We start from the raw sequence: 27,173 nt of genomic DNA, 5'->3' as shown, positions 1-27,173 counted from the left end.
AGGCAGCAAAACCACTGAGCTAAATTCCTGGCCCTCCCATGTTTTAATAACAGAGATGGAGCTGTTTAATGACCTCCACCAACCTTAGGAATTAGTGTGTAAAATCACCAAGACCCTCCACTGAAGTCTTCGTGTCCTGTTTTCTCTTGAATAGGCACTCTTGGTGTACACCCTAACGCTGCTTCCACGTAGAAGGTTTATAGTAAGAGTTTTGGTGCTGGGTTTTCCTTTAAAGCAGTATATAAAAGTACTATATTTGTTTTGTTTTCCAACTTATTTGAAAGTATTGGATTTCTGATATATCAAGTAAATACAATTTGTTCAGTATTTGGCCTCAGGGAAGGAATGAAGAAGCCAAGTTCTTCAGTAAGTGACCTCAGATGATTATTGAAAGTAAATGGAGGAAATTGTGTTCTGAGAATTACAGCTATCTAGATAAAACATACTAGGTCTTCAAGAAAATTGAAAACAAAGCATATTCTATTTGCCACCTCATTTTGTTCCTAGTATTTAATGGCATGAACCAAAACTCAGCGCCAAACATAAGTGCTCCAGGAGAGGACGCCTTTTGATGACTGAGCCTGGTGCATTATACAGCCTTAACTCTCTGTGGTCTGTCAGTGCAGGTAGTGACAGCACCCACTCAGTGTCAAAGCCAGGAGATAGACCCCAGCTTTGGGTATTCTAAAGGAGGGACTGGGAAGAAAAGTATCGCTGGGGCCACTTTTTAGTCTGCTACACTTACGTGCTGTAAGTCCCAGACTTACAAACATATGAGTTGTGAACTTTAACAGATAAGAACAGACCTCGAATTAGGAACATTCCTAGATGCCAACAAATCATGAAAGTATCTCACGTGTCTGACGGACATTGTCACAGTGGTGTTGCTGTGTGCTTACTGTACAGTGCATTCAGGGACCTATTGTATTTTTGTGTCTTTTTTTTTTCACATTTTAGGTTTGTGTCAAAGGTATATAAAACTCACTTTATTAAACTCAAAAAGAGATCCAATTTACCAGTGTTCTTCCAGGACAGAACTCAATTGTAAGTTGGAGAATTACTATATTTAAAAAATGGGCTACTAATTAACCTCATTGCGTGTTATTTTCTCACTAATTATTAAAGAATAAATATAGTTCATAGAGCAACAAGTTCTGCATTCTCAAACACCCAAATTCAAAAATACATATTTTAGCACTGTCCAGGCTACAGATGCTTGCAGCGCTCCTCCCATCTCCTTTATAGTTGTTTTGCCTCACACGGGATTTAGGCAGGAAACCCAAACCAGAAGGAGAAGAGCTACTTACAAGGGCAGCGGGAGTGAGCTGCATCCACAGCTCCTCTGGATGTTTCTAGTCCTCACCTGGGGTTAAGGCGGACATGAGGGAGGAGCTCAGGAAGAGGAGTCAGAGCCATTTGCTGTCATAATCACCCTGTCCAGAAGAGAAGGCAGCATTTACCTCCATATGGATCTCCAAGCTAGAGAGGAGAGACTACAGGAAGAATTATCACTCCCCTGCCAGAAAGGAAGACAACGAAGCCGGAAAGTAAAAGAAAAAGTTAATGGATGCACCTTGAGACCATAATGTTAAGTGAAATAACACATTTAAATATTACATGGTTTCTCTTTTTTTTTTATTTTTTAACATGGTTTCTCTTATATGAGAAACCCAGAATATAAAGAGCAAAATAAAAGATAGGACATAGGAGGTGGATCTTTTTTTCAAAACAGAAGGAGACCAAGAGATGGGGCAGGGCATAAGAATAATTAAGATGCGTTCTGTACACGTACCAGCTCCCTAAGAGGAATATAATCATTGTGTACTGCAAACATGTATTAATAAAAAATGAAAACTGGAAAAATAGTTAAAGCTTGCAGTTCCCTTTGCAACTTCAAATCCTTATAACAAACTCTGAAAACAGTGAGCTTCGGTGCTGCACGAAGTTGGTGCAAGCTTAATTATTTCTGTATCTTCAAAAAGCTCCTCTTTCCATGTCTACATTTGGTCACTGACACCTTTGTAGAGTCCACTGTGACCTCTACTGCTGTGTCACACATGGCTCAGTTCAGTGAGTTATTTAGGTAACATCTACTTACTTTTGAAAGAGTAAGTAGGAGGAAGACCTTTTTTCAGAAATAAAAAGTACTCTAGAAACAAAAAGTAGTAATTGCCCAGTCTGGGCAACTTCTCTAAATTAAAAAAAAAAATTAAGTAATGGGTTGAAATTTAGCTCAGTGCAAAGATCCTGGGTTCAAACCCAAGTACTTGAAAAAAAATGGAGGGCTGCTTAATAATTTTCTGTGTTTTTATCCAATGGCTAATTTAAAATGTAATAACTTCAAGTTGTGTCTGTGCACAATTATGTCATTGATACTGTTATATAAGGCAAGCAGTAGCCTGAAGTATAGTGGTAAAATTTCAAAACACCTTTTGTTTCTTTTAGAAAGGCATATGGAGCCATGAACAAAAATTTGAGGCAGTTTTTTCTTGCTTTGAACTTAATCAGCAGTAAAACTGGAAAAACATCATGTACTGCTAACCTTGTTCACTATTCATCATCATTCTACAGCAGTGTGTTCTCTAGTTACGATACAGTTCCACGACTCCAAAGAAAAAGCAAAGCTTATAATTAAAAGCAATAATTCTAGCAATTTTATGGACTAAATTTTCTTATTTTTAAGCAGAAGGTATAATTCAATTTTATTTTGGCTTTTCCCCCCATTAGGCTAAATGCTATTATACTCAGAGATTTATCATACTTAGTATGCACTAATTTTCAATAAGTTGATTTGATCAATAAATTGATTTGATAAGTTGATCAATTGTTTGACTGACAACTTAGATTTCCTTTGTTCTTAGATTTATAAAAGTAACCAAAATGTTATAATAAAATATCTTTTATTCAATTTTATGGACTTTGCATGTTGATCAAATTTTCTCCAAGCTTCCTCAGGAAAAAAGAAAAATAAGCTTTTGATGCTATTTTGGCTGCATTAAAATTCCACTTTTGCAGATATCTAAAATTACCTTAAATATTTGTGCAGAATTATTTATGTATATTGACATTTGAGAGGTCTGTGCATAATGTCAAGTAAAAAGCCAAAATATAGCTCCATTTTGGCTAAGCAAGACTTAATTCTGACATTTAAATGTTTTTTCTGAGCAATACACTCTTTAGCTGGCTAATCTGCATTGCCGACCTTGTTTCATTGGAAACATGCTCCACTGATACCTCCTGCCTAAGCAGCTCAAGTGCAGTCTATCTGGGGAGACACGGAGCATGCTAAAGCCACGAGAAGCGAGGTATTTCCATGTGCCATAGTTATGACGTGCTCATGTGGAAAGTCACGTGTGCTACTCAAAATCTTGTTTAATTTGTGAAGCATTAGGATATTGAATGTGGTCTCCCTTGCTTACCAGTTTTAAGACTGTGGAAGAGCTTATTTTCAAGAATTCAGGATCCCGTATATTAAGCATGAAAAATGAAATGTATATCAGTTCTTTTTAAATGCTTAATGATTTAAAATAAATTTTTTGCTAGTATTTACAAACAACTGTGCTTTTTGATCTTCTTGTTTGTTTGTTTGTTTTGTTTTGTTTTTGTTTTTTGTACCAGTGATTGAACTCGGGTCCTTGAGCTTCAGAGCTGGTGGCATTTGATCATTTTTAAAAATAAAAAGTGCATTCTAATTTTGGAGTACATGCACATTTAACTAAACTTGCCTGATTAAATTGCTGGAATATTCCCTAGAAATAATATGAAGTAAACATAGAGAATTAGAAAGATAAGTCTTAAGGGTAAAATGCCAAAATCATATTAGAAAAAGAGTAAGTTTTATATTTTAAAATCTACACATTAATGAGACATATAAACACTGATGTTTTACTTATTACATACTTGATAAAATAAAAGAAATACATATATATCTTCCCTTAGAATGTACCTGTAGATAGAGAGCATTTTATAAAGTACCTGATTTTATTGTACTTAAAAAAATTTTTACCCAAGCATATTTATTTTGAATATTCAATTTATAGAATCTCTAACTGATTTGGATTATAACTTTGTAGAATATTAGAACATTTTGTAAAATCTATGGATTTTAGATTTTTTTAATGCATGTAGGACTTTTTTTTGAAGAATGCGGTCCATTTTATAAATGTCTTGGAAAAATTCAAATTTACTATTGAAAAAGCTTATAGATTCTAGCTAAGAACTCTTTGAAATATCAACACGTGGAAATAAATTCATGCAAAAAATGTCATAACATGAATACTACTTGCTCCAAACCTTCACTGCTATGAAATGAGATCTACTGATAAATTTAACTCTTGTTTTTAGTGAAAATGGATGCATCTTCCATTGACTTCTGCTCATAGCACAAAGTAAGAAATGTTTACTTAGTAGTCCAAATGTAGTTATTCACCCCGCCCCCCCAATCCTCCACATTGCAGGCTTTGTAAGCATTTGGGGACATCATTATTTCTGTTAAATTGAAACAACAGAAAATCTGAGACCTGACTCTTACTCCTTTACGATATGATGGCAAAGTATTTTCATCCCTTTATGTCTTGTATCCTTTCCACTTATTCTCCATTCATTGCTTTCATTGTGTCCCTGTTAAAACTGTATCGCGTTCTTTGTTAGACTCAAAATTGAGTAATGGGTAGTTGCTAACAATCACTGCAATGTGTACCTAGGAAGGTAATTAGAAGTCAAAATGGATACTGGGAATAAAATCACTAAAAATTTAAAACTGATACAAAATTGTTTTAAAATGAAATGGATATCTGTAAATGAGTTATAATCAAATAAAACCTAATAACTAGAATATTCTGAGCAGTTGGGCATTCTGGCCAACCTTTTCACATTCTGCCTTCTGCGCTGTTTACTAACATAGAGATCTCCAGATCCGTATCAGGCCAAAGCACAGGCTGCTGTTGTGATGGCATTGTGATGGTCATAAGACTTTTTCCTTTTAGTCACAGGATTTCCTTATTTGCAGTGAGTTAGTCTCCCACAACCAATCCAGGCCTATTCTCTCTTCCAGAGTGGATAGAGTTGGCTGACAGGAGGAAATGTAGGAATACTAGGGAAGCTCCATTTACAGTCAGTGTACGATGAGTACAACCAGATCCAGTATTTAAAATAACTACATGTTATCATCAAACACCTAGGCATCATATATGACAGGAGGTGGGGGAAATAAATTGTACTGGGAGCTTTGGGACTTTTTGCCCATACTTCAGAATGTTGTTGGAAACAAGATTGCTTGGACATGGGAAGACTAGGAGGGTTGTCACAGAAGGCATTGACCTGAACAAAGAATAACTAGTTCATAATTGTTGTGTTTATTTTAGGACTGGAAGATGTTATTAAATAAAATGACTTTCAGTTCTCTGTCAAGAACATTGATCTCCCAGTTTATAACCCACAAATCCACTTGGGTAATTTGAGGTTATTTCACAATGTAAAAATGAATATTTCTACACACTGGTGGATTATGAATAAAATATCTTGTCTGCATTCACAGTAAGAGCATTGGTTATTCTTGAGAAGCATGGTACTCCATGCAGTAGAGGGCAGTACAAAGAGCCGTCCTACACAAAGGTAATGTTGAATAAAGAAGTACAGGAAATTATGCACCAGACCAAATTAGTTTTAAGGCTTCTAGACTTAAGAAGTTTTGTGAGTGTGGTGTCAGAACATTTTAGCTTCGGCAGCCAAGACAGGGTATTGAGGGGAAAAAAAACCTGGATGTACAATTTTCCAGAGATTTCCTGTGTTTATTATTGTAAGACTGTGATTTATTAAAACTGTCTTACTTATTCACACAGACCAAGGTTTCCTCTATGCTAAGGAGGCTAAGATATATGAGGTTTGTGCAGAGTCTGTGAATGAGACAGGGTTATGGTATACAGGCTACACTGCTATTCATAGCTGGCTGGAGCATTTTCACCCAGGGTTGTCAGGAAGAACTCTGGCCTCATTTTTTCTCATTACTGAATTTACGAATGTTACCTTTAAGAGGAATTACTGCTCAAATTGAGTTTTGAGTTATAGGGTCTGAAACCACATTATTTACATTTTTATAGTAATCGATGACATGTGTTGAAGAAATTGCATATGTTCTGTCTGGATTTTTTTTCTGCACTTTTGCAATACAGAAGGTAACACCATCAGTTATATCTAACCTGGCCAGTGGAGTCTGTAGACGAATAACTCTGACATTATGTACTTGTTTTGAAGATATCTGAATGCTTTCTTGTGTGTTATTGGTGGCAGAAAAATCAATAAATTCTTCAAAAATATTTTTATAATCAGCTGGGTATGGTGGTGCACACTACCTCTCAGCTATAAGAGGCTGAGGCAGGATGATCACAGATCTGAAGCCTGCCTGGGCAATGTAGTGAGATCCTGTCTCAAAATAAAAAACAAAAAGGGCTGTTGATTTATTTAGTGGTAGATCACTTCCGGCTTTGACCTTCAGTACTGAAACAAATAGACAAACAAAAAAAGCAAATTATGTTAATAAGCAGGAGAAAAGCAGGGTTATAGTCTCATGACTTAAAGCCTATTTTCTGGCAAATTTTAAGGTAATGTATTAAGCAGAGAATTTAGGAACATAAATATTCCCAGGAATGTTACAGATATACCAAGAATAGGACAAACTGATTTCATTTGTTTGTTGATAGTATTTCTACAGCAGTAAGGAAAAGGAATACTACTGATACTATGTATTTCAGAAAGAACTTTGACTATCCTGATGATGTTGCCGTGAAGGATATGGAATTTTACCAAGCCTCATAGTTTTCAAACTTTATTTTTTATCAGTGAAAGTGTTTATATTTAATTTTTTACCCTGGATAAAACTTTACATTGAACCTCAACACAGGATCTAGAAAATGGTAAGTATAATTTCTCCTAAGTCCTGGTCATATGTTTTAACGACATTTTCAAAAGTTAGCTAGTTTGGGTTCCTTTTTCTTGTAAAGAGGCATTGTTCCAATCACTTCAGGCCTACAAAACCTGGATTCCCCATTGAATAAAAATTAACTGAGCTCTACCTTACTGAGAGGGAGAAGGGACCTTGAGAGCACTGATTTGCTTCTACTCCCTCAAGTCCGGCCTTTGTGACTGGAATCTGCTGTGATTCCCAAGCCTGTGGACGTCTGGCATCTCCTGTGAAGCTGTGCAATGACAGATTCCTGGAGCTCACGGTGGAACAGAATCAGAATCTGTACAGATGGGTCCAAAGAATTTGTATTATTTTAAAAGTACCTCCAGTAATATTGATGATGGGTGCCGTTTGACAGGTAGGGGGCTAGATTGATAAAACATGCCCCCAAACTGTTCAACTTAGCTCTTTCTATGAGCACTGCCCTCGACATTGTGATGTGCAGCATCTTTAGTAATAACTAAGGTGACCCTATAAAAGATAGATAAAAGATATGGAAGGCATATTCATCAAAGTGGTATTAGGCAGAGAACATGCTTTACAGTTAGTCAGACTTCAGTTCCAACTCACTTGTTCCCCTCATTAGCAAAGTAAGCTTCCCTATTCTAAGTCTAGTTGTTTTCCTGCAGAATCCTTTTCTCTCATTGGGTACTTAAAAAGGCTTTAAAAGATTACACTAAAAAGAACCCAGTACTAGAATTTTAGTATATGTGCTGCCGAAGCGAGCACAGAACCCAGTACTAGAATAAAGGGCTAGAATCAATAAGGAGGAGTAACTGTTCAAACTGATAATAACTTATTAAATATTAATTGTATGCAAAGTATTTAAAGGGCTACTAATTTACTCAGGGAGAAAGATATATAAGTTAACCAGTATACAAAATTTGGTAACACTATTGATAGACATATTGAGCTACACAAATATAGAGATAAATAAAAGCTGATTATTAAAAATGTCTTGGAAGACAGATTTTTGAGTTTGACCTTGGAAGATAAAAGTCAACTAACTAAATGAAAAAGAGAGGAATGGTTTTCAGGCAGACAGAGAGATGTGCAGGGTCAGAGACGCGAAACAGCATGGTGCAGCATTCCAAGCATTTTCTAAACCTAGAGGCAAGTTATGAGCCCATAAGGATTAGATGGGTTGTTTAGGAGAATTAGGAGTCTGGAGTTCTCAAGATCTTCCAGGTTTAACTACACTCCATTCTGGAATCTCAATGCGAGTAGGGAATAAGGAATGGCTAGCACTGGTGTGAGGCTGCCCTTGTTTACATAGAGGCAATGTGTGCCTGCCTGATCCAACATCTCGTCACTTCCTGGAGTCCAATAAGTGGAGAGTGGTGTGACCTGATCATGGCATTCTGGATTGTGATGATATTCAGAGCAAGGCGTGACATACAGTTTCATTCTGTACAGTCTATATGGGTAGCAGGAGGACCCTACTCATAAATCATTTCTTGTGCTGGAAAGGAGATACAGACACCTCTAGATCATGTATGGAACTTGCTGATCATGCAGATTTCCAGCTTACATTCAGAGTTTGATTCACTGGGCCTGGTATGTGATGTGGAAATAACCAATTAAAAAATCATTCAGATGACTCTGACCCACATAGTCCTCAGGTTAGTGTTTGAGAAGCATTTTTCTAAGCGTACTCAGCCTAGTGGTAAGTACTACAGACTATGCCCATTTCTCTTGGTGGGAGAGGATTTTTTAAATAAATTTTCAGTTTTTATTGTCAGTTAATCTGGCTTTAATGAAAAAATAACTTCAGTTATATATAATAAAAACAAAATTTAGGACCTCACAAGATTCTGGCTTGGCAATAACTTGCATATTTGAGGTACACTCAGGAAGTCAAAATAGCCAGGCATGATGGTACATTAGAAAAGTATCTTTTAGTTCCATAACTCATTATTGGTAATGTCATGCTAATATGTATTCTAATACTTTATTGTGTGTAATCTGATAAACAAATACATTCTTTGTAAAATATATTCTTTGTTTTAGATCAACGGTTACGTTTTTGTAGTCTTCACATGGGATCTCCATTTACTGTTTTCTGTGATATTCATGAAATATAAAATTATTCTTGGTTTATTTATAATTCTTGTTTTGAATATATCCTGATAAAAATATTTCCGTTTGTTTTCACATTGATAAAATGAATATATTCACTTAAAATTTTGCATGTATAATGTTTGGGATAACTTTTGATGACCTAGCTGCTTCTATTCATTTTAAACTTTGTTCCTTCTTTGTTATATTATTTTCATATACTGTGGGGCACAGTGACCTCATCCCTAAAGGGACCACTTTATTTTTGTGTTTTTTGGGGTTTTTTTCCCCATTAACTTTATTGGTACATTTTAGGTATAAAATACAGTTACATTCATCATTGGGATCTTGTACCATTACACGAGTCTCTTGGTTCTTATTTTTTTTTTCCCCTTCCCTTGCCCTCCCTTCATCCCCTCCACCCTTCCCTATTTGCAAATACATTTCCATTTTTTCCCTCTTCTCATATTTTTTCCTTTCCCTTTTTTTCCTTCCCCTACCCCTCCCAATTCCCCTGCTCTTTTAGAACTTTCTTCCTGTTACACAATATCAGTTATACAGTTTTTAAATTACAATATTAAGATGTAGGAGACATTACCACAGATTTTACAGAATTTAAAAGGATATAGAAAGCATATTACAAAAATCTGTTTTGAAATAAATTTGACAACTTCTAAGAAGTAATTTGGAAGACAAATTAATGAAACTAACTCTGCAGGAAGTATAAAATTTGAATAGCACCTATTAAAGAAAGTATATTCCTAGCTTGAAAACCTACCTATATGACAACAGCAGGCTTATATACATTTTAACTGATAAATTATGTCAAACAATTAAAGCAGAAAAAAGAAGGAACATTTCTCCCCTCGTTTTAGGAACTCAACATTGTGCTAATCCTAAAATTGGATAAAGATAATAGAAGAAAAAAGTATCAACATGGATAGAAATTTGTTTAACAAAATGAACTATTAGAAGTCAGACCTGGCAGGATGTAGAAAGTGGTTTTGTTATAGGGATGGCAGTGTTGGTTCAGCATTGGAAGATCCACCCCCAAAAGTCATCATTTTAACAGAGGAAAGGAAAAAGCCATATGATCCTGTCACAGTTGGAGAAAAAGTATTGGACTAAATTCTACAGCTGTTCACGGTAAAAGCTATCAGGAGACTAGAAGTAGAACAGAACCTTCTCAACAAATTAAAGACATATACTCCATACTTCCAGTGAGAACACCTTGTATGAATGGAGAAGATACAATGCTTTCTCCTTAAGGTGGGGAACAAGGGCAGATATGCTTACTCTTTATCTGTCCATTAAACTTTGAAACCTAGGCCCCACCAAAAGAGTCTGGCAATAAAATGACACAACTAGGATAGGGTTGGCATGGCAGAAGCGAAATCTTTATATGTAGATGAAATGATCATCTACAGAGAAAATACTAAGAGATCTCTAGGGGCCCCTAGAACTTGTATTTGAATTTAGCGGGATTAGAGAACACAAGGTATATATAAAAATTCAGGTCTGTGTATACTTGCTATAAATGAAGAACTGGATGTTGAAATTTAAAAGTTATGTAGGAGTACAAAGGACCCAGAAAAGCCAAAAACAAAAACAAAAACACTTTAATATGAGGTAAAATTGAATACCATATTTTATATTACATACAATATTTTATACATTTAAAATACAAGAATATTTACACCAATACTCTCAAAGAATGCAGAAATTGTAAGTTTTCCCAACTAGTACAGTCTGTGCCTGGATTCATGCAAGGGCCAGGGATTTAGCTCAGTGGTTCGCTGCCTGCCTCACAAGCACAAGGTCCCAAGTTAGATCCCCAGTACCAAAAGAAAAAAAAAAAACAAAAACAAAGAAATACAGCAAAACCCAAAGACATTCTTCTCTGATTAAGTTTGCAATCTTGTTAGTGATCAATCTCTTATCACATTAAAATTACATACAGAAGTTTTGTTTATCATAAATGTGTGAGATACTTTCATATAAAAATTGTTGAACTGCAGCTCTAGAACTTAGAGATCCATACAATATTGTGCTTTTGTTACTATACTTGTTCTGAGAAAAGGAAAAAAAAATGTTAGTCAGGAGTTACAGCCCAAATAACTACAAATTAGCTCTTCTAAAAAGTAGTATAGACTGCTCAATTTCTTATGCAGTGGCATCTAAAGTAAACATTTATTTCATTTTGTTGAACAACCCATACTACCTATACTCATTTGCAACTGAGTAAAATTTCTTCAGTGAATACTTGTCTCCATTTTCTCTATCAACTTTTACTTTGAAGTGAGATAAACTTTGGTACTTTTCATTTTCAAAGTAATGGGACTTGAAAATGAAAGACTTGTGAAACTGGGAAAAGTTCGTTTAATTTTTATAAAATAGTTCACCTCATAATTATTTAAAATATCTTAATAAACATGTGTTTAAAGTTTAGGGTTATATTCTTCTCATTAACAGTTTGCTAAAAAGTTCAATTTATTATAGAATATATATATGTATATATTTTGGAATAATTTTGCTTTATGAAAAGTTCAGAATACTTTCAACTACTATGAATCATTTTGTTTCCATTAAAAGCAGGCCCCTGGGTTATTTACATTTGCCATTGGTATGGCAGAGCTTAAATATTTTTCATTATTCTAGTGTGAGCTACAAAAGAAAAATGCTTTCCTATCTGTGCTCCCTGGAATTTTTGTTCACATGGAATTGTGCTGACTGTATTTTTGGTATACGTATTTTTCTATATTACACATCCATACATGCACACAAACTGTATATCCTTCCTTACCAGCCTGTGTAGTAACTCAGTGTAAGGGCTACATCTTCTTTATTTCCTGTTCTCTAATATGAGATGTAAAATAAGTGTAGTGTATATTGAAATATAGGGTCAAATATTAAAATAAATTTTAGAAATTTATTTTAAAGTCTCATGCTATTTTTAAAATGTGCTAGTTTTTGTACTACAACTTTCATAAAGTTAATAGTCTCTTTGCAAAAAAATAATGGAACCTTCATCATATTCTCTGAAGCTTCCAAGAGACTTGTCATGATTCTTTATGGTGCACTGATACACCTTATCCTGAAGATCCATTAATCTAGGAAAGGGGTGAGGTGGGACTAACAATGCCCAGGTGGATTCAGGCATCACCATTGCCTAGAGAACATGCTGAAATCGTAAATGCTTGAGAGAGATTACAGTTCACATATAATGAAAAATATCAACATGATGTCTAAATGCTTAATTATAATGTGAGCTATTTAACTGAGTTGCATTGTGATAGTTGCAAATGAATTCCTTAAACTATAAGAATATTACATTGTAATCCTTGTGATGCTGCATATATTTAAAACTCATAAAGGGTTTCACATCTATTGTGATGATTTGAATCCATATCAAAACCTGGATGGCTGAGAAATGAACCATGGTAAGTTTGTTTTGTTGTCTAGACAAACATGGGTTTTCTCATTTCCAGACTTTGTCCAGATCATGGCAAAATGTGCCAACCAAACCACGAGAACATCTTGTGATAGTAAATAAAAAGTCACAGCAAAATCTTAAAAATATATTAAATCAGGCCAGATGTAGAAAGGTTTTGTTAAAATGTCAAAACAATAATGCAAAGAAATAGTTAGTTCCATTGTTTGAATAATAGTTAAACTTTTGACATTAAAATAACATGAAATAATAAGATTGAAGGATAACATAAACTCCCTCAAGAGAAAAAATATTAAAGCAAGGATTTCATACATTTAATTGCAACATGTTTCATTTCATACCTTATAATAAAATTATGTCCTATCAGAGAATTCTAAAGCTCTTTATTTACATACCTTTATTAGGCAAATTAACAAAGAATACTATTTTCAAAATGGTCTCATATATAACAATTTTTTAATATGAAAAAGTATCAATTTTTTGAATTCTAATGTATTTATTATAATTTAAGATATCCTCAATGATTTCTAAAATTTAGCTTTTGCAACCTAGAAATTTGGTTGTAATTATCTCTATTTCCTAGTTCTATTGACTGAAATTTCTAATAAAAGAAATTATTATTTGTTTCATTATATTCTTCAAATTGGTTCAAGGTTTTCATTAAATTTTGTATAGAATGAAATAACTCCTTACATGCCAAAATGACCTAAATTTCCTATATAATTTTTCCCTTTATTCTGTGTGTGATATATTCCTGTCCTAATCTGTATTTGGTTAGGGGAACACACCATTTATTTCTGCTATCATGGTGATATTGCGGTCTCTAATAAACATTTAAAGGTATTATGTTTAATTTTAAGGATTAGAACTTCAATCAACAGTTTCTAGTAGAAGAATATTGCTTTGTTTTCTTTACAACATGCTGAAACTTGTGGTAACTTTTCTTTCCTTCCTTCTTGAAATGAGAAAGAAGAGCTTTAATTTTCTTACTATCATTCCCCTGTGCAGGCTCATTTGTGTGAGAGACAGACAGGCAGGCAGAGGGAGACTCACACTGTAAATAGCATCGGGTGCAAAGTTTAAATTCATCAATACATAATCAAGAATTGTGTGGCAATATATACAAACATTAAATATTTTAAAGAGAAGGCTATGATATAGTAAGGGTTACATTTTTTAATACAGTCCTCTCCTTTATGGTATTAGCCATTGTGTTCAAATCATTTTTCCTTGAAAATTCTTTTCCCAGTACCATTTTATAACACAGTTTTCATCATTACCTGAGCATTGTCTCCATTCTCTCTGGACTGACCTTTGAAACCTCAGATTAATCTTTTTGTGATACTCCATTTATTTCAATTTCTATTATTTCAACCCTGCTCTCCATTTTTCTGTTGCCTTCAGGCCAAATCAGGGATCTTTAGAAAGACAGGAACCTTAATCAGCCGCATGAAACAATGTATGCCCCCATCTTCATTTATAATCTTATTCCTGATTATTTACTAGTTATCTTCTCTAGCCAAAAAATATTTCCACTTTTGCACTCATCTTTTCTCTCTAATCCTATTCATCTTTCAATGTCCCAGCTTTAATGGCTGTCAAATGAATCCCCTGAGAACCTGGTGGTGTGAATTAACATCTACTTTGTTCACTAATTCGATGGGTTAGGAATTTGAATAAGGTATGGGAGTACTTTTGTCTTTGGCCCATTGTGCCTGAGGTCTCAGTTGTAGAGCTTGAGTTCTGGAGCCTAGTGTCTCCTGAACACAACTTCAGTCACAAATTCAGGGGTCCTCAGCTGTTGACTGGGAGCTTCAGTTCCCCTTCACAGAGGTTGTCCATTAGGGCATTGTCTCCATGAGGCCCCTCTACATAGATGAGTTTGAGCTTTCTCAGGGCAGGTTGGGAGATTTTTCCAAGGTGTCTTTTCCCACAGAGTAAAGTACATGGAAGCTATATCCCTTTTTTTTTTTTTGTCTAGCTCCAGAAGTCACACAGTATTATTTCCACAATACTCTATTGGTTGGAAAAGTTACAGGTAACCCAAATTCAAGGGGGAGAATAAATAGAATCTAGTTTTTGATCCATTGAGGTGAGAACCACATGGAGCTGGGAATATTATTGAGGCTATTTCAAAAACGGCATGCTATGCCACAATCAAAGACCTCAGTATATAGTCCCATAGCCTCTTTTAACTTTCATAGGCTTGTAAGTCACACCAACCTCTCAGTATTCTGAACTCTGATAATCTTTATGCTCTCATTAATGATCTATATATGCTTTGAATTGTTAACTCTTCATGTGTACCAGCTATGCTACACATTACTTCAGTGCATGGATTTCAGTTTCTCACAGGAAAATACAATCAACTTTTGTATTTCCCACAGAGTCTAGAATAGGGTTTTAGATACAGTCAATGCTCAACAGTGTCTGAATTAAAATCAGATCAATTTAGAATGATGAGAAACTTGGTTTTTACACATCATCAGTGAATATGGTAGACTCTTTGTAAAGAATGTAGTAGTGGTGTGGGGAAAAATGGATAAGCTACCTTAGAAATAAGTGAGCAAGAATCTTGTTAAGCACAAATAATTGCATTTGGATTGAAGTAATCAGTAAGGCATGATGGCCATCAGAGGTATTGCTCTAAACCTTAGATTTAATTTTAAATTTAAAACGTATTTAAATTTTATTTAATCAATCCAAATTATATTCATTCAAAATATTAAATTTATGTCTGCTGATCTTTAACTGATTGTTGAAAAGACCAATAGACCAGACTGAATATTGTAATATTTTATACTTTTAAAGTGTATATATATATATATATATACATATTAAGATGAAAATTATATATATTTTGGTTAATTTATTGTTTATAAATTGAAAATAATCCATTATCATTATAACAAGCCAAGTGTCCTAGTCATTTTTCCATTGCTGAGACAAAATACCTGACACCTGCACCTTAAAGTGGGGAAGTTACTTTGGCTCATGGTTTCAGTGAATGATCAGCTGGTTCCAAGGCAGAAAAAGCATGGCAGAGGGGCCTGGTTGAGGAAGGGCACTTACTCCATGGCAGCTAGGATGCAGAGAGAGAAGGAGGAGCCAGGGACAAGAATACACCTTTCTAGGTCAGGCTCCAGTGACTACCTCCAACCAGACTCCACCTCCAAGCTCAGGTACTGAGCTCACCCGCTGATACACCCACTAATGAGTATAGCACCCCCAAGATCCATTCACCTTCCAAACACAAGAGACTTCTGAGGAACACTTTAGATTCAAACCATAACATCAAAAACACCAGCCTTCTGCTTTTCATCTTCATTGAGCTTACCAGTTTGGGTTCAGTGTATATTTACACAGCTTTCTCCATGCTCATTTTGTATATTAATATTGTTAATATATTATTCCTTATATGAATATGTTGTGCATGCCATGATTTATTATCCTTAAATACACTAGCAACATGGTATGTCAATTGTAATTTTTCTATGTGCTGATTATGGGATGTGATTCTCAGTTACTGCTTTAAGAGCATAATTTATAGTCTCTGTGAATTTGATATTTTAATTCAAAGTTGATTTTTAAAATAGCTTCTGAAAATAAAGTTTTGACAATGTGAGATAAATTTTGGTGCTAAGTACTTTGTCTACTATATTTATTTCTGCATTTATGAGAACAGTGTAATCTTAAGATTATACTTTATAAATCATTATATCTGTTAACTGAAACAATTGCACTGTCCAAATAACATGCGATCAGCATTGTTCATTTTTCTAGTGGAAATAAGTAATTTATCTCTTACTAACCATTATAAAGTGATACGCTGAAAATGATTTACATGTAAAATTTTTATGTGGAAGATAAATACATAGTATTTTGGCTTTTAAAATCTTCCCACTGTTAGGAGAGTGAGAGAATAAATGCTCATCAATTGAAAATAGTAGAGTGCTACCTGAAATCACTCATTTAACCTGATCCTGTTAGGTGAATTAGTTAAGCTCACATATAGTTATGATGTATTTGTGACATTGGGAACTATTTTTTTAAGTTACATTGGTATAGCTTTGTTATTTCAAACATTGATTTGTAGTAGATATTTGCATATGTAACTAAAAATCAACTGAAAAAGCAAATAACATGTTCGACAGAGTATTCAGTTACATATCCATATGTAACTATTATGTATTTAAGATGGCTGATCATGCTGAAGTGATGAAAGGCATCCATTGTTATCCTGGCTTTTGATACCCTGTCCTTACTCCAAATCTTCAGGGTTTTCTCCATGCTGTAAGTGTGCTCCTAGTTTCTCTAAAACTGGTCTGCTTCTTATTGTCTTACAGACCTTAGAAAGTCAGTATGGTATCATATACAACTCATGTATCTTCTTATCGAAACACTGTGGTAATTATACTAACCTGAATACACAGCAATGAGTACTCTCACAGCACTGCTGGGGACTGCAGGGCTTCGTATCAAGCACTCTTCCAATTTAATCATTCAAGGATTAAAACATAGTTCTAATAAAGATGGCAGAGTGATGGGAAGCAGAGAAATAGCCTCTCTGAGATTTGGTGTCCAGACAAAAAGAGAAGAAGGGAAGTGGGTCCCCAGGACCCAGGATGGATCTGAAATGAGAATTGAAGCCCACAGAGAGAGCAAAGAGAGAGACCTCAATGCAGAACAAGAATGTGGCTTTCTCTCTGCGCCCTGACTCCTTATGTGTAAAGGGCAACTTGAACCTGCAGACACATGATGACTGCTAGTGACCCCAAAGGCCTCCACAGAAAAATGCACCAGTGGACTCAGTGGACTACAGTGGCTGGTGATTTATTCAGGTTCAGGTGTCCCCTAGGAGCATTTCAGTAGCCACCTTGGAGAGGGCTCAACTGAGCTTTGGACTCAGAGCACCTGCCAGCTCCATCTAGTGGCTCCCAGGGCCCAAGTGACCCTGCTAAATTTGAGTCAGCAGGAGGCCAAAAATCTGAGTTCAAGCCAGCAGGAGACACATGTAGTGTTACAGACTGAACAAATCACATTCCAGCCTCACAGCCAGAAACCAGCCTGAACTTTAGTAGAACTAAAGGTGCAGGCTTGCTGGGATTATCCACTACCCAACCCCCATAAAGCTACACCTGGCTTCCTGGGATTAATCAACATAAATCTGGACTTCGACCATTTTGTCTACCAGTGACAGCAGAGATATGACTTGAAGTAGAATTTTTTTTTCTTTTTCTTTTCTTTTCTTGTTTCTGTTTTGTTTTTTTCTTGATTTTTCTTGTTTTTATATGAGTATGAAAATGGTTTCTAGTTATTTTGTTATTGCTGTTTTGTTCTGTTTTTGTTTTATTTCTTCCATCTCTCTTTCCCTCCTGCCGTCTTCACCACTTTCCCAAAGTTCACATAATCTTCCTCCAGCCTTGCTTCTGATTTATTCCTCCTCTTTTATTTCTTTATTTTTTTTTTTGCTCCTAACCCCTTTTAAATTTTCTTCCCTTAGGGTAAAATTGCCCTACTGAGGGCTTATTTAATCTGCAAAATTTTCTGCTTTGTTTTAGAATTTGTTATATAACCATAAATTTAGTTCATATGGTTAAATTAATAGCTACCACAGTTTTTCATTTTCTAGGCTCTGTTTGATTCTATTGTTATACCTGGTTGTACTACTTTAGCTAGGGTGACATAATTGTTGTAATCAGTTGTTCTGCCTGGTATATCAATGAGATTGCCTAGGGGTCATAAACAATTCTGTGGGCAAGTGCCAAAGAGCTAGGGGTTAGATCAAATAGGCAGCAACTTTTTGTCTCCATTAAATTGAAGAGATAGAATATTGCAAAAGACTCAAAACCCAAAAGCTAGCTATACCTGGAAGACATATCTGAGAAGTAGTTATTTCATAAGGGATCTAAATACTAACAATAAAGCTACTCACCATAAGCAATTTATAAATATCTACCCGGGGATTAATTTTTTTAAAAAATACAAAATAAGAAGACACTTAAGCAAGATACAACTCTAGACTTCTAGATCACTAAAGGCAAACATAGGGGGCAATGTGGTGGAGCAAGTTGAAAACCGCCTACCTGGACTCTCTGAAGTGGAAACAACAGAAGTAACAAAGCAGCTTAATGAGGCTCTAGAAAAAATCAAATAAAAAGTAATTTCTCAAATAGCTACAGACATGATGACTATAGTGAAAACATGGTTAGTAACTCTAGAGCAGATAGAGATTTTAAAAAAAATAGAGGTGCTTAGAAAAATGATGGAAACCAGGAATGCCCAACATAGGAAAAAAATGAAATCCATGAAACAGATTCAAACAGATATCCAGGAGATTAAAAACTCCATTGAAAGTACATGAGCAGAATAAGCCAATGTGAGGGCAGAAAATCAGATAAAGAAGGCAGGATTGTTGTTAGCTATCATGAAAAGAAAGATTTCTTAAAAATAGCAAGGGACAATGAAAACTCAATCTAATAGCTACTAGATGATGCAAAGAAGAATAACATAAGATTGATCAGAGTCAATGAAAAAGCAGGAGATAGCACAAGTGACATCAAAAACCTGTTCACAGAAGTAATGGCAGAAAACTTCCCAAACAGAGAAAAGAATTTAAAATATAGATAAATGAGGCATAAAGAACTTCAATTAGCCATGATAAAAACAAACTATACCATGGCATATAATGGTCAAGATTCAAGAAATTCAACACAAGATCAGAATATTAAAAGTTGTTAGAGAAAAGAAATAAATCACCTATAAAGGAAGCCCTTCAGAATTACTGCAGACTTCTCCACAAAAACCTTCATACTGAGGGCTGATCAGAACCTCAACTACTATTTGAGAGGAATGACAAGGAATAAAAAGAAATAGGCAGAGAGAGTTTTCAAAATATAAAGTAGAGACTCAGGAGGAGACCTGCATCGAGTGGACAGACTTGAATAAAACTCTGAAGATGGCCTGCTTTTATTAGCCAGTGAGAAGCACAGTGGGAGGGGTGGCATGCATTTCATGGAACAGCAACTATAGAGACTGGATGGATAAGGATTAAATTAATGAGGGACCAAATTTTCTCTACACCCAAATGCCTGTATATTGACGACTATCCTCAGCAGATACTCTCTTACCTCAGGAGTGCCAGGTTATCATTCAGCTCATAGCCAGGTGGCATGCAGCCTTCTTCATACCTCCCTGTTACCAACGCAAGGTAACACCAACCTAGAAACTGTGAGATCTGAGTTACATAGCCTAGGCCCCAACACCCTTAAGTCAAGGAGAGCTTGAAGTGATGTATTTCAAGATCCAAAGGAAAACAACCTCTAACCCAGGTTGATGTACCCCACAAAACTATCTTGCAAAATTGTTGGAGAAATAAGATATTTTGATGACAAAGAACACCTAAAGAAATTAATGACCACCAAACAAACACTCCAAAATATTCTGAAGGACATTCTAGAAAGCGATAACAAGGACTACTCCTCCATGAACTCCAATAGAATGAATTCACCAGGCAAGGCTAGTAATTAAACAGAGAGGAAAAAAAGGGACCCAATAACAGGAAAACAACAAGGAAAAGTCAATATATATCAGTTATGACTATCAGCATTAATTCACCAATAAGAAGAAACAGACTGGCAGAATGGATCAAGTAGCAGGATCCAACAATATGCTGCATACAAGAAACACATTTAACTCAAAAATAAATTGACAGACTGAAAGTCAAAGGATAGAAAACAATACTCCATGTGACAGGACCCGGAAAAAAGCAGAGGTAGATATTTTATTTGCAGACAAAATGGATTTCAAGCCAAGACTGATTAAGAGAGACAAAGAAGGCCACTACATCCTTGTTAAGGGAATAATCCATGAAGGAAGAGGTGATGATCATAAATATATACACACCAAATACTAGTGCACCCAACTATATAAAACAAATATTAATGGACATGAAATATTAAACAATAATACAATTATAATAAGGGACCTCAATATTCCACTGTCACAAATAGACAAATCAACTAGGAAAAAAATGAACAATGAAATATCAGAAATGAACCAAAATTTTGAACAAATAGACTTAGTAGATGTCTATAGAGTGTTCAATCCCACAATATCATAACGTACATTCTTCTCAGCTGCACATGGGAAATTCTCCAAAATAAACCACATATTAGCTCGTAGAGCTTGCTTAAGTAAATGCAAAGGAACTGAGATTATCCCATATATCTTATCAGACCATAGTGCATTGAAATTTAAATCAATGGCAAAAGAAACCACAAGAACTTCATAAACACATGATAATTAAATACACCCTCCTGAACAACCAATGGGTCACAGATGAATTTAAAGAAGAAATTAGACAATCTCTACAATTAAATGATAATGCTAATAAAACATACTAGAACTTATAGGATATAATAAAAGCAGTCCTTCAAGGGAAATTTATAGCAGTGATCTCCCACATCAGAAAAACAGAGTAAGTTCAAATAAACAACCTAATGTTGAACCTTAAACTTTTAGAAAAAGAACAGCAAGTCAAGCTCAAAGCTAACTTTTAAAGCTCTTATGAGGGAGGAAATTATAAAGATCAGAGCAGAAATTAGTGCAACTTGAGACTAAGAAAACAGTAGAAAGGCTCAATGATTTGAAGAATTTATTCTTTGAACAATTAAGTAAAAGTGACAAACAGCCAATCTTATCAAAAAAAGGAAAGAAAGACTCAGATTCATGTAATTAGCAATGAAAAGGGCGAAATCACAACAAATCCTGTGGAAATCCAGAATATCATCAATAACTACTTTGAGAATCTGTATTTTAGTAATATGGAAAACACAGAAGAAATGGACAGATCCCTAGATAAATATGAATTTCCAAAGCAGAATCAAAAATACATAAAAATTACAAATAAATCAATATTAGTCAATGAAATTGAAGTTGTAATTAAAAACCTACCAACAACGACAAGCCTAGGCCATGATGGATTCACTGTTTAATTCTACAAGAAATTTAGAGAATATCTTAGCAGATACTTCTCAAATTCTTTAATGAAATTGAAAGGGAAGTAATACTCCCAAATTAATTCCTAGAAGCAAGCATCATCCTGATACTAAAACCAAGAAGAGGGAGAACTACAAGGCAAACTCCCCAAGGTCATAGAAGCAAAAATCCTTAATAAGATACTGGCAAACAGAATGCACCAAATCATCAAGTAGATTGTTCCAGAAATCTCAGAAAGAAAGACAGGGAGACACAGAATTCAAGTAAAATAATAAAATTTCTTCTCACCAGCGGGTGGGAATGCCAGAAACCGGTCTGGTTAGTATCCATGCCCCTTTGTTCAGTGTTTCCCTTTTTATATCCTTTTTAGCCGTTGTCTCATCCCTAGTGGTCTTTGATGTGTAAATACAATTTCAGTTCCTATTTATAAATCACAGACACAAGATAGGCACATATACATTGTAAATTCACCCTGGCATGGTAACTGTTAGGTTAATGAAGTTACTGGTTAAAGAGTCAGATTACCTTCACCATAAACAAGGAGAGTTATGGGAAAAGCAAATCTTAAAAGAACACTTTACTTATTTTGATTCTACAGCTACCTTAATATTAAATCCATTAAGTTATCTAAAACTTTTCCCTATCAAGATTACACATCATGACCAAGTAGATTTATCCCAGGGGTCCAGGTTCAACATACACAAATCCATAAATATAATACTCCATATTAGCTCTTTTTTTTTCTTTTTTTGTGGTACTGGGGCTTGAACTTTGGACCTTGTGCTTGCAAGGCAGGCACAATGCCACTGAGCTAAATCCCCAGCCCTTGTAATACCCCATATTAACAGAGCCATGCACAAAAACCACACAATTATCTCAATAGATACAGACAAAACATTTAACAAAGTTCAACAATCATTCATGATAAAAAACTACAGAAAATTGTAATAGATGTTCTTTATCTCAATCTGATAAACTCATCTATGACAAATCAACGGCCAACAGATACTAAATGGACAAAATATGAAAGCTTTCACTCTAAAATCAGGAACAAGATAAAGATATCCACTGTCACCACTTGTATTCAATATAATTCTGGAAACATTAGCTAGAGCAATTAGATGATAGAAAAATTAAAAAATTAAAAAAATAAAGATAGGAAAGAAATAAGTTAAGAAAGTGATAAACATTTTGACAGATTTTTGCCTGCTTTTTGATTTCTTCCTCCATTTAAGTGAAGCTAATCTATGTCCTCATATCTGCCTCTAATGGCTTTCTCTATTCTTCTTCTAGTTCCGTTGTTCTGCTCTTGTATGATTTAAAGATTTATATGATATAAATAAAAGCCTTAATGATTACACATGCAGGAAAAATAATAAAATTTTAAGTAAACACTTGCAATATTATGGTTATATGGGATTATGGCAAAGGTTGTGTAGTAGCCACTTCTAGCATTAATATTTTTCATTTCTCTTTAGATTTTATTACATAAAGTTGAGGCTGTGGGATGCTATTTGGATTATTTGTTAATGCATATGTTATTAGAACAATTTATTTTTTCTTTTGTTTAAATGGTGTAATTTTACTGTATTATAAAGAAAGAGGCATTTTAAGAATGTGTAACTATTGCTGTTGTCCTGTTCTAACACAGTAGGGAATGCCTGCAACCTTACAAAGATATGAAGAAGACATCTTCATGATAGTTTAGAAAGGCAAATAGTGGCATGGACCAAATTTTGGATTAGGAATCAAGCAGCTCAAAATACAGCTCCATAACTGACACTAACTGTGTGAGTGTGCAAGCTAATTCGCTTACTAGCCCTACTACATGCTCATCTATAGAGTGGGCATCATAGAACTTAGTTTTAGTGCTGTTTGTGACATGTAAAGGACATGTAAAGTACTAATAACAGTACTGGCAACTAGTAGGTGTTCAATAAACATAATTTTATTTTAAAGGTGCAAAATTTACTTTGGATAGAGATATAGAAACTAATACTTTTTAAATGTTGGAGGAAAGGTGACAGAATAATTTCTTTTCATATTGTATTGGTAGGATATCACTGACAGGGATGGAGGAAACTTAGGCCAAGTGCTAGTGACATTAACAGAAGATCTTGAAAATCTAGGTTTGACCTTTGAAAACGAGTCACTGGAGAAGCCTGAGGGAGGACAAATGGGGCAAATGGGAAAATGTATTTGATTGATATTTTGGATTTAAAGACTGGCAGGAGCATGAGAGCCTTAGGCACACAAGAGGATGGCTGATGGTGTTAGGCTATGAAACATTAGGAGCTAAGCATAAAGATGGGAGAAAAGTTTTGGGCAAAATCTAAATGATGAATTGGAAAAATATTTTTCTGTTGGGTTATAGGAAGAGAAGAAAAATAGCATTTCCTAACCTCTATTTTAATAGATGGTTGGAAAATGTTTTCTATGAAAATAAAGGTTTTATTGGGGTGTAAATATTTTCTATGATTAGGGTTAAAGTATTTCTGAGAATAACAAGTTGAAAGTCAAAACTAAATTGGAACATTGTCACTGTGTTTTCTGTGTCTCCTAAGATCGATGTGTGTTACAATTTGTGAAATTATTGTTATTATAATTTTTTCCATTTTGAAAGCATTTATGTGGCAAGATGAGAAGGTAAAATTTAAAATTTTAGGCAAATGTTAAAGAACTTAAGCATACCTTTATAGAGTAATCTTCTGCTATAATTTACACTTGAAATTTTTAGCATTTGGTTTAAAATTATACCTTTCAGGTTGCTGCTGGAGCCACTGAGATATCAGTTTTTGGTGCTGCATCTGAATCCTTTTGCAAGAAGAATATTAACTGTTCCATTGAAGAAAGTACGGGAAAATTTGAAGAGGTCATTAAATCTGCAAGCCAAATGAATATTCCAGCACGAGGGTATTTAGGAAATTCCACACATTCTCTTCCATTAACATTCATTGTTAAAGCTTACTTATATAATATCCTTGTTCCTTTTACAATTCTTAAAAATATACATATGGCATCCTATTTGTACCTTATTAGGAAAATCACTATATGAGTTGCGATAAAAAATACAGTGATTACTCCTGCAGACAGCCATTCAGTTGGAAGATAGGGACGTTCACTAGAAGTGCAAACCTAATAACAGTGTTGACAAATTTCAACTAGTTTGGCACAGTCAGCTTTGGGCTGTGGTTAAAAGAAGGTGTATTTTAAAGTGTGCCATAAATTAAAGATCAGGAACAGTGTATTTCACTGGAGTTGCGTGATCTTGCTTCAGATTCCAGCTTTTTAAGAAATGTCATCATGGGAGATGGACCTTGGAACTATGGCTATGATCCCAAGACCAAGGTTCAGAGCTTTCAGTGGAAATCAGCCAGTTCTCCTCCTGTAACAAAAGCACATCAATCTAGATCCAACATCAGGGTGATGTTGATTGTGATTTTTGATCTTGATGGAATTGTGCAGGTTGATGTGTATCCAGGAACACTACAGTGAACTCTGAAAATTATAACGGCTATTAGAGATTTTAGGAAATCATGTGCATAGAAAATGGCCTGAGAAATGGCAGATGACTTCATCCTTTACCATGACAATGCTTCATTTAACACATCACTTCCCATAGGACATTTTCTCTCAAACAAAATGTGCTTGTGTGTCTCCATCCACCTTACTCACCGGATGTGACACCATGTGACTTCTGGCTCTCCCCCCAATGCTCATGAAAGGTAGACATTTTTGCAATTCAAGACTTTGAGGCAGCCACCACAGCACAGCTGAAGACATAAAAGCTGCTCCCAGAACTGCTTCAGAAAGTGGCAAGAAGGATGGGATAAGTGTGCTTGAAGTGAGAGGCAGTATTTTAAGAGGGGTTAATGGCAATATGTCCTTAATAGAATTTTTTAAAGTTAAGTATTCGGTGTATATTTTGATCATACCTCAAATGATCTTATTAATGTTATTAATAATTATTAGCCTGGGATTCTGTAAAGGGATTGACATTAGAGGGAATGTTGTACAAATCTGGGAGTAGCTATTTTATTAATACTTGGGTCTCCAGATGCAACTACCTTTTGATCACAGCCTTAAGTGCACTGATAAATTGATTAAAATGTCATAATAACTTTTAGAAAGAAATAATCTTCATGTGCTTTACAAATCTATTTTTTAAAGGCATTATCTTTCTTCAAAGAAAATCTTTACATAGAACTTTAATAGAATCTGCTGAATTGAGCCTCTGAGCTACTCTGGGAACTAGGACCCAACCTTACCTCCAATTGGCTTCCCCTTAAATGCTGACTCCCCACTTTGGCCAATGCCAAAGCACCTCTATAGCAACTTGAAGAACACTTAAAAAAATACTTGGAAAACTGCATACAGAAAACAAATGCCAACAAGTTTAGTTCAGTTCTGATTTCTATTACAAGTCATGTATTTCTGTAGCTCAGGTATATGCAAGATACTGGCTTTTCTCCCTTGAATTTTCCTATTGAATCTGGATTACTCATGATTTGAGCCATCTTCTTTCCACTCCATGATATCCCAGGTACAGGCAAGACAAGGAAAACTGACACAAGCTTCACAAACTCAGTTTTTTCTCTTGGAACTTTAGAAATGGAATACTAATCACAGTCACTCAATTTGAAAGATTACATAATTTTGAGACTGATTTCAGTATTTGAGTCCTCCTAGGATGGAGACACCTGCAAATCAATGACAAGACAGAGTGTTAGAAAGCAGAAGTGGAAAAGGAAGGAGGCTCTTGGAAGTAATGAGAGATGGATGTGGAGAGAGAAGAGAGGAAAATCTGCCTGGTTCATGCCTGATTCCTGGGCCAACAGTTCAGCATGAACTGTAACCAGGGCTTTGGGCTGTGAAACGTGCATTCCTTGTTACTTAAGAATAGGCTACATCAACTGACTTTCTATTATTTTATAAACATGCAAATAAGATAAACACAGCATATTATTTTAAATGAGTACATGGTATTTGTAAGAGAAAGCTGAGTGCTGAAATTGATTTAGGTCTCCCTTGTATCTCCTTTGGTTGTGAGCCAAGTTCACAGCGGGAGGAATGATAGTTAATTAAAAGACAAATAAATCAGCTTTGAGTGAAAATATTAGAAAAGCACTGGAGCTGAGTCAAGGTCATTTGGAGAACAAAAAGAGACTGTACCATAGTGAACTATCTTATTGCTTTTTTTGCCTTTTTAAACTCCTTTTCCCTTTCCCCAGACTAAGTCTCCAGAATGACTTATGAATGTTAGGAAATTACTTTTGTAATTAAAATAGATAAATATCATTGGGAACTTTCAAGAGAAATTTAAAAGCTGAAATAATGTATTTTGATAAGCACAAAATAAAAGATGTTTATAATTAAAGGCAAAATATACATTATCACAATCAAAAAGGAGATTTACTATAAGCTTCTAAATTCAAATATAAGTAATTTGCTTTGTCTCTCTCTCTCTCTTTTTTTTTTTTTGGTGCCGGGGATCGAACTTGGGTCCTTCCGCTTACAAGGTAGGCAGCAGAACCACTGAGCTAAATCCCTGGCCCTGCTTTGTCTCTCTTACCTTTAAAAGAAAAAAGAAAAAAATGAAGAGCCCATTTTATTTCAATATGCACTTCAGTCTAAACTTTAATACTGTCTTCAAGAAAAGTTAAAAAGCCATCATTTTAAGAAAAAAAATGCTAATCACATAGG

The 27,173-nt window shown here is 35.0% G+C and overlaps 1 protein-coding gene across 1 annotated transcript in view; it reads left to right on the top strand.

Moving 5' to 3' along the window:
• Positions 1–27,173, top strand: part of Hmgcll1 (3-hydroxy-3-methylglutaryl-CoA lyase like 1) — a 175,457-nt gene that overhangs the window by 53,432 nt on the left and 94,852 nt on the right. Inside the window, 2 exon segments of the mRNA XM_087196005.1 lie at positions 16,668–16,763; positions 24,235–24,383. Coding sequence (XP_087052131.1) covers positions 16,668–16,763; positions 24,235–24,383 — 245 coding nt within the window.

Source organism: Heterocephalus glaber, unplaced genomic scaffold (assembly GCF_053883595.1).
Source record: "Heterocephalus glaber isolate CG9 unplaced genomic scaffold, H.glaber_assembly_v1.0 deba00001610, whole genome shotgun sequence".
Taxonomy (NCBI): Eukaryota; Metazoa; Chordata; class Mammalia; order Rodentia; family Bathyergidae; genus Heterocephalus; species Heterocephalus glaber.
Note: the sequence above shows the minus strand (reverse complement) of the source record. Positions and strands in the feature narration are given on the sequence as shown.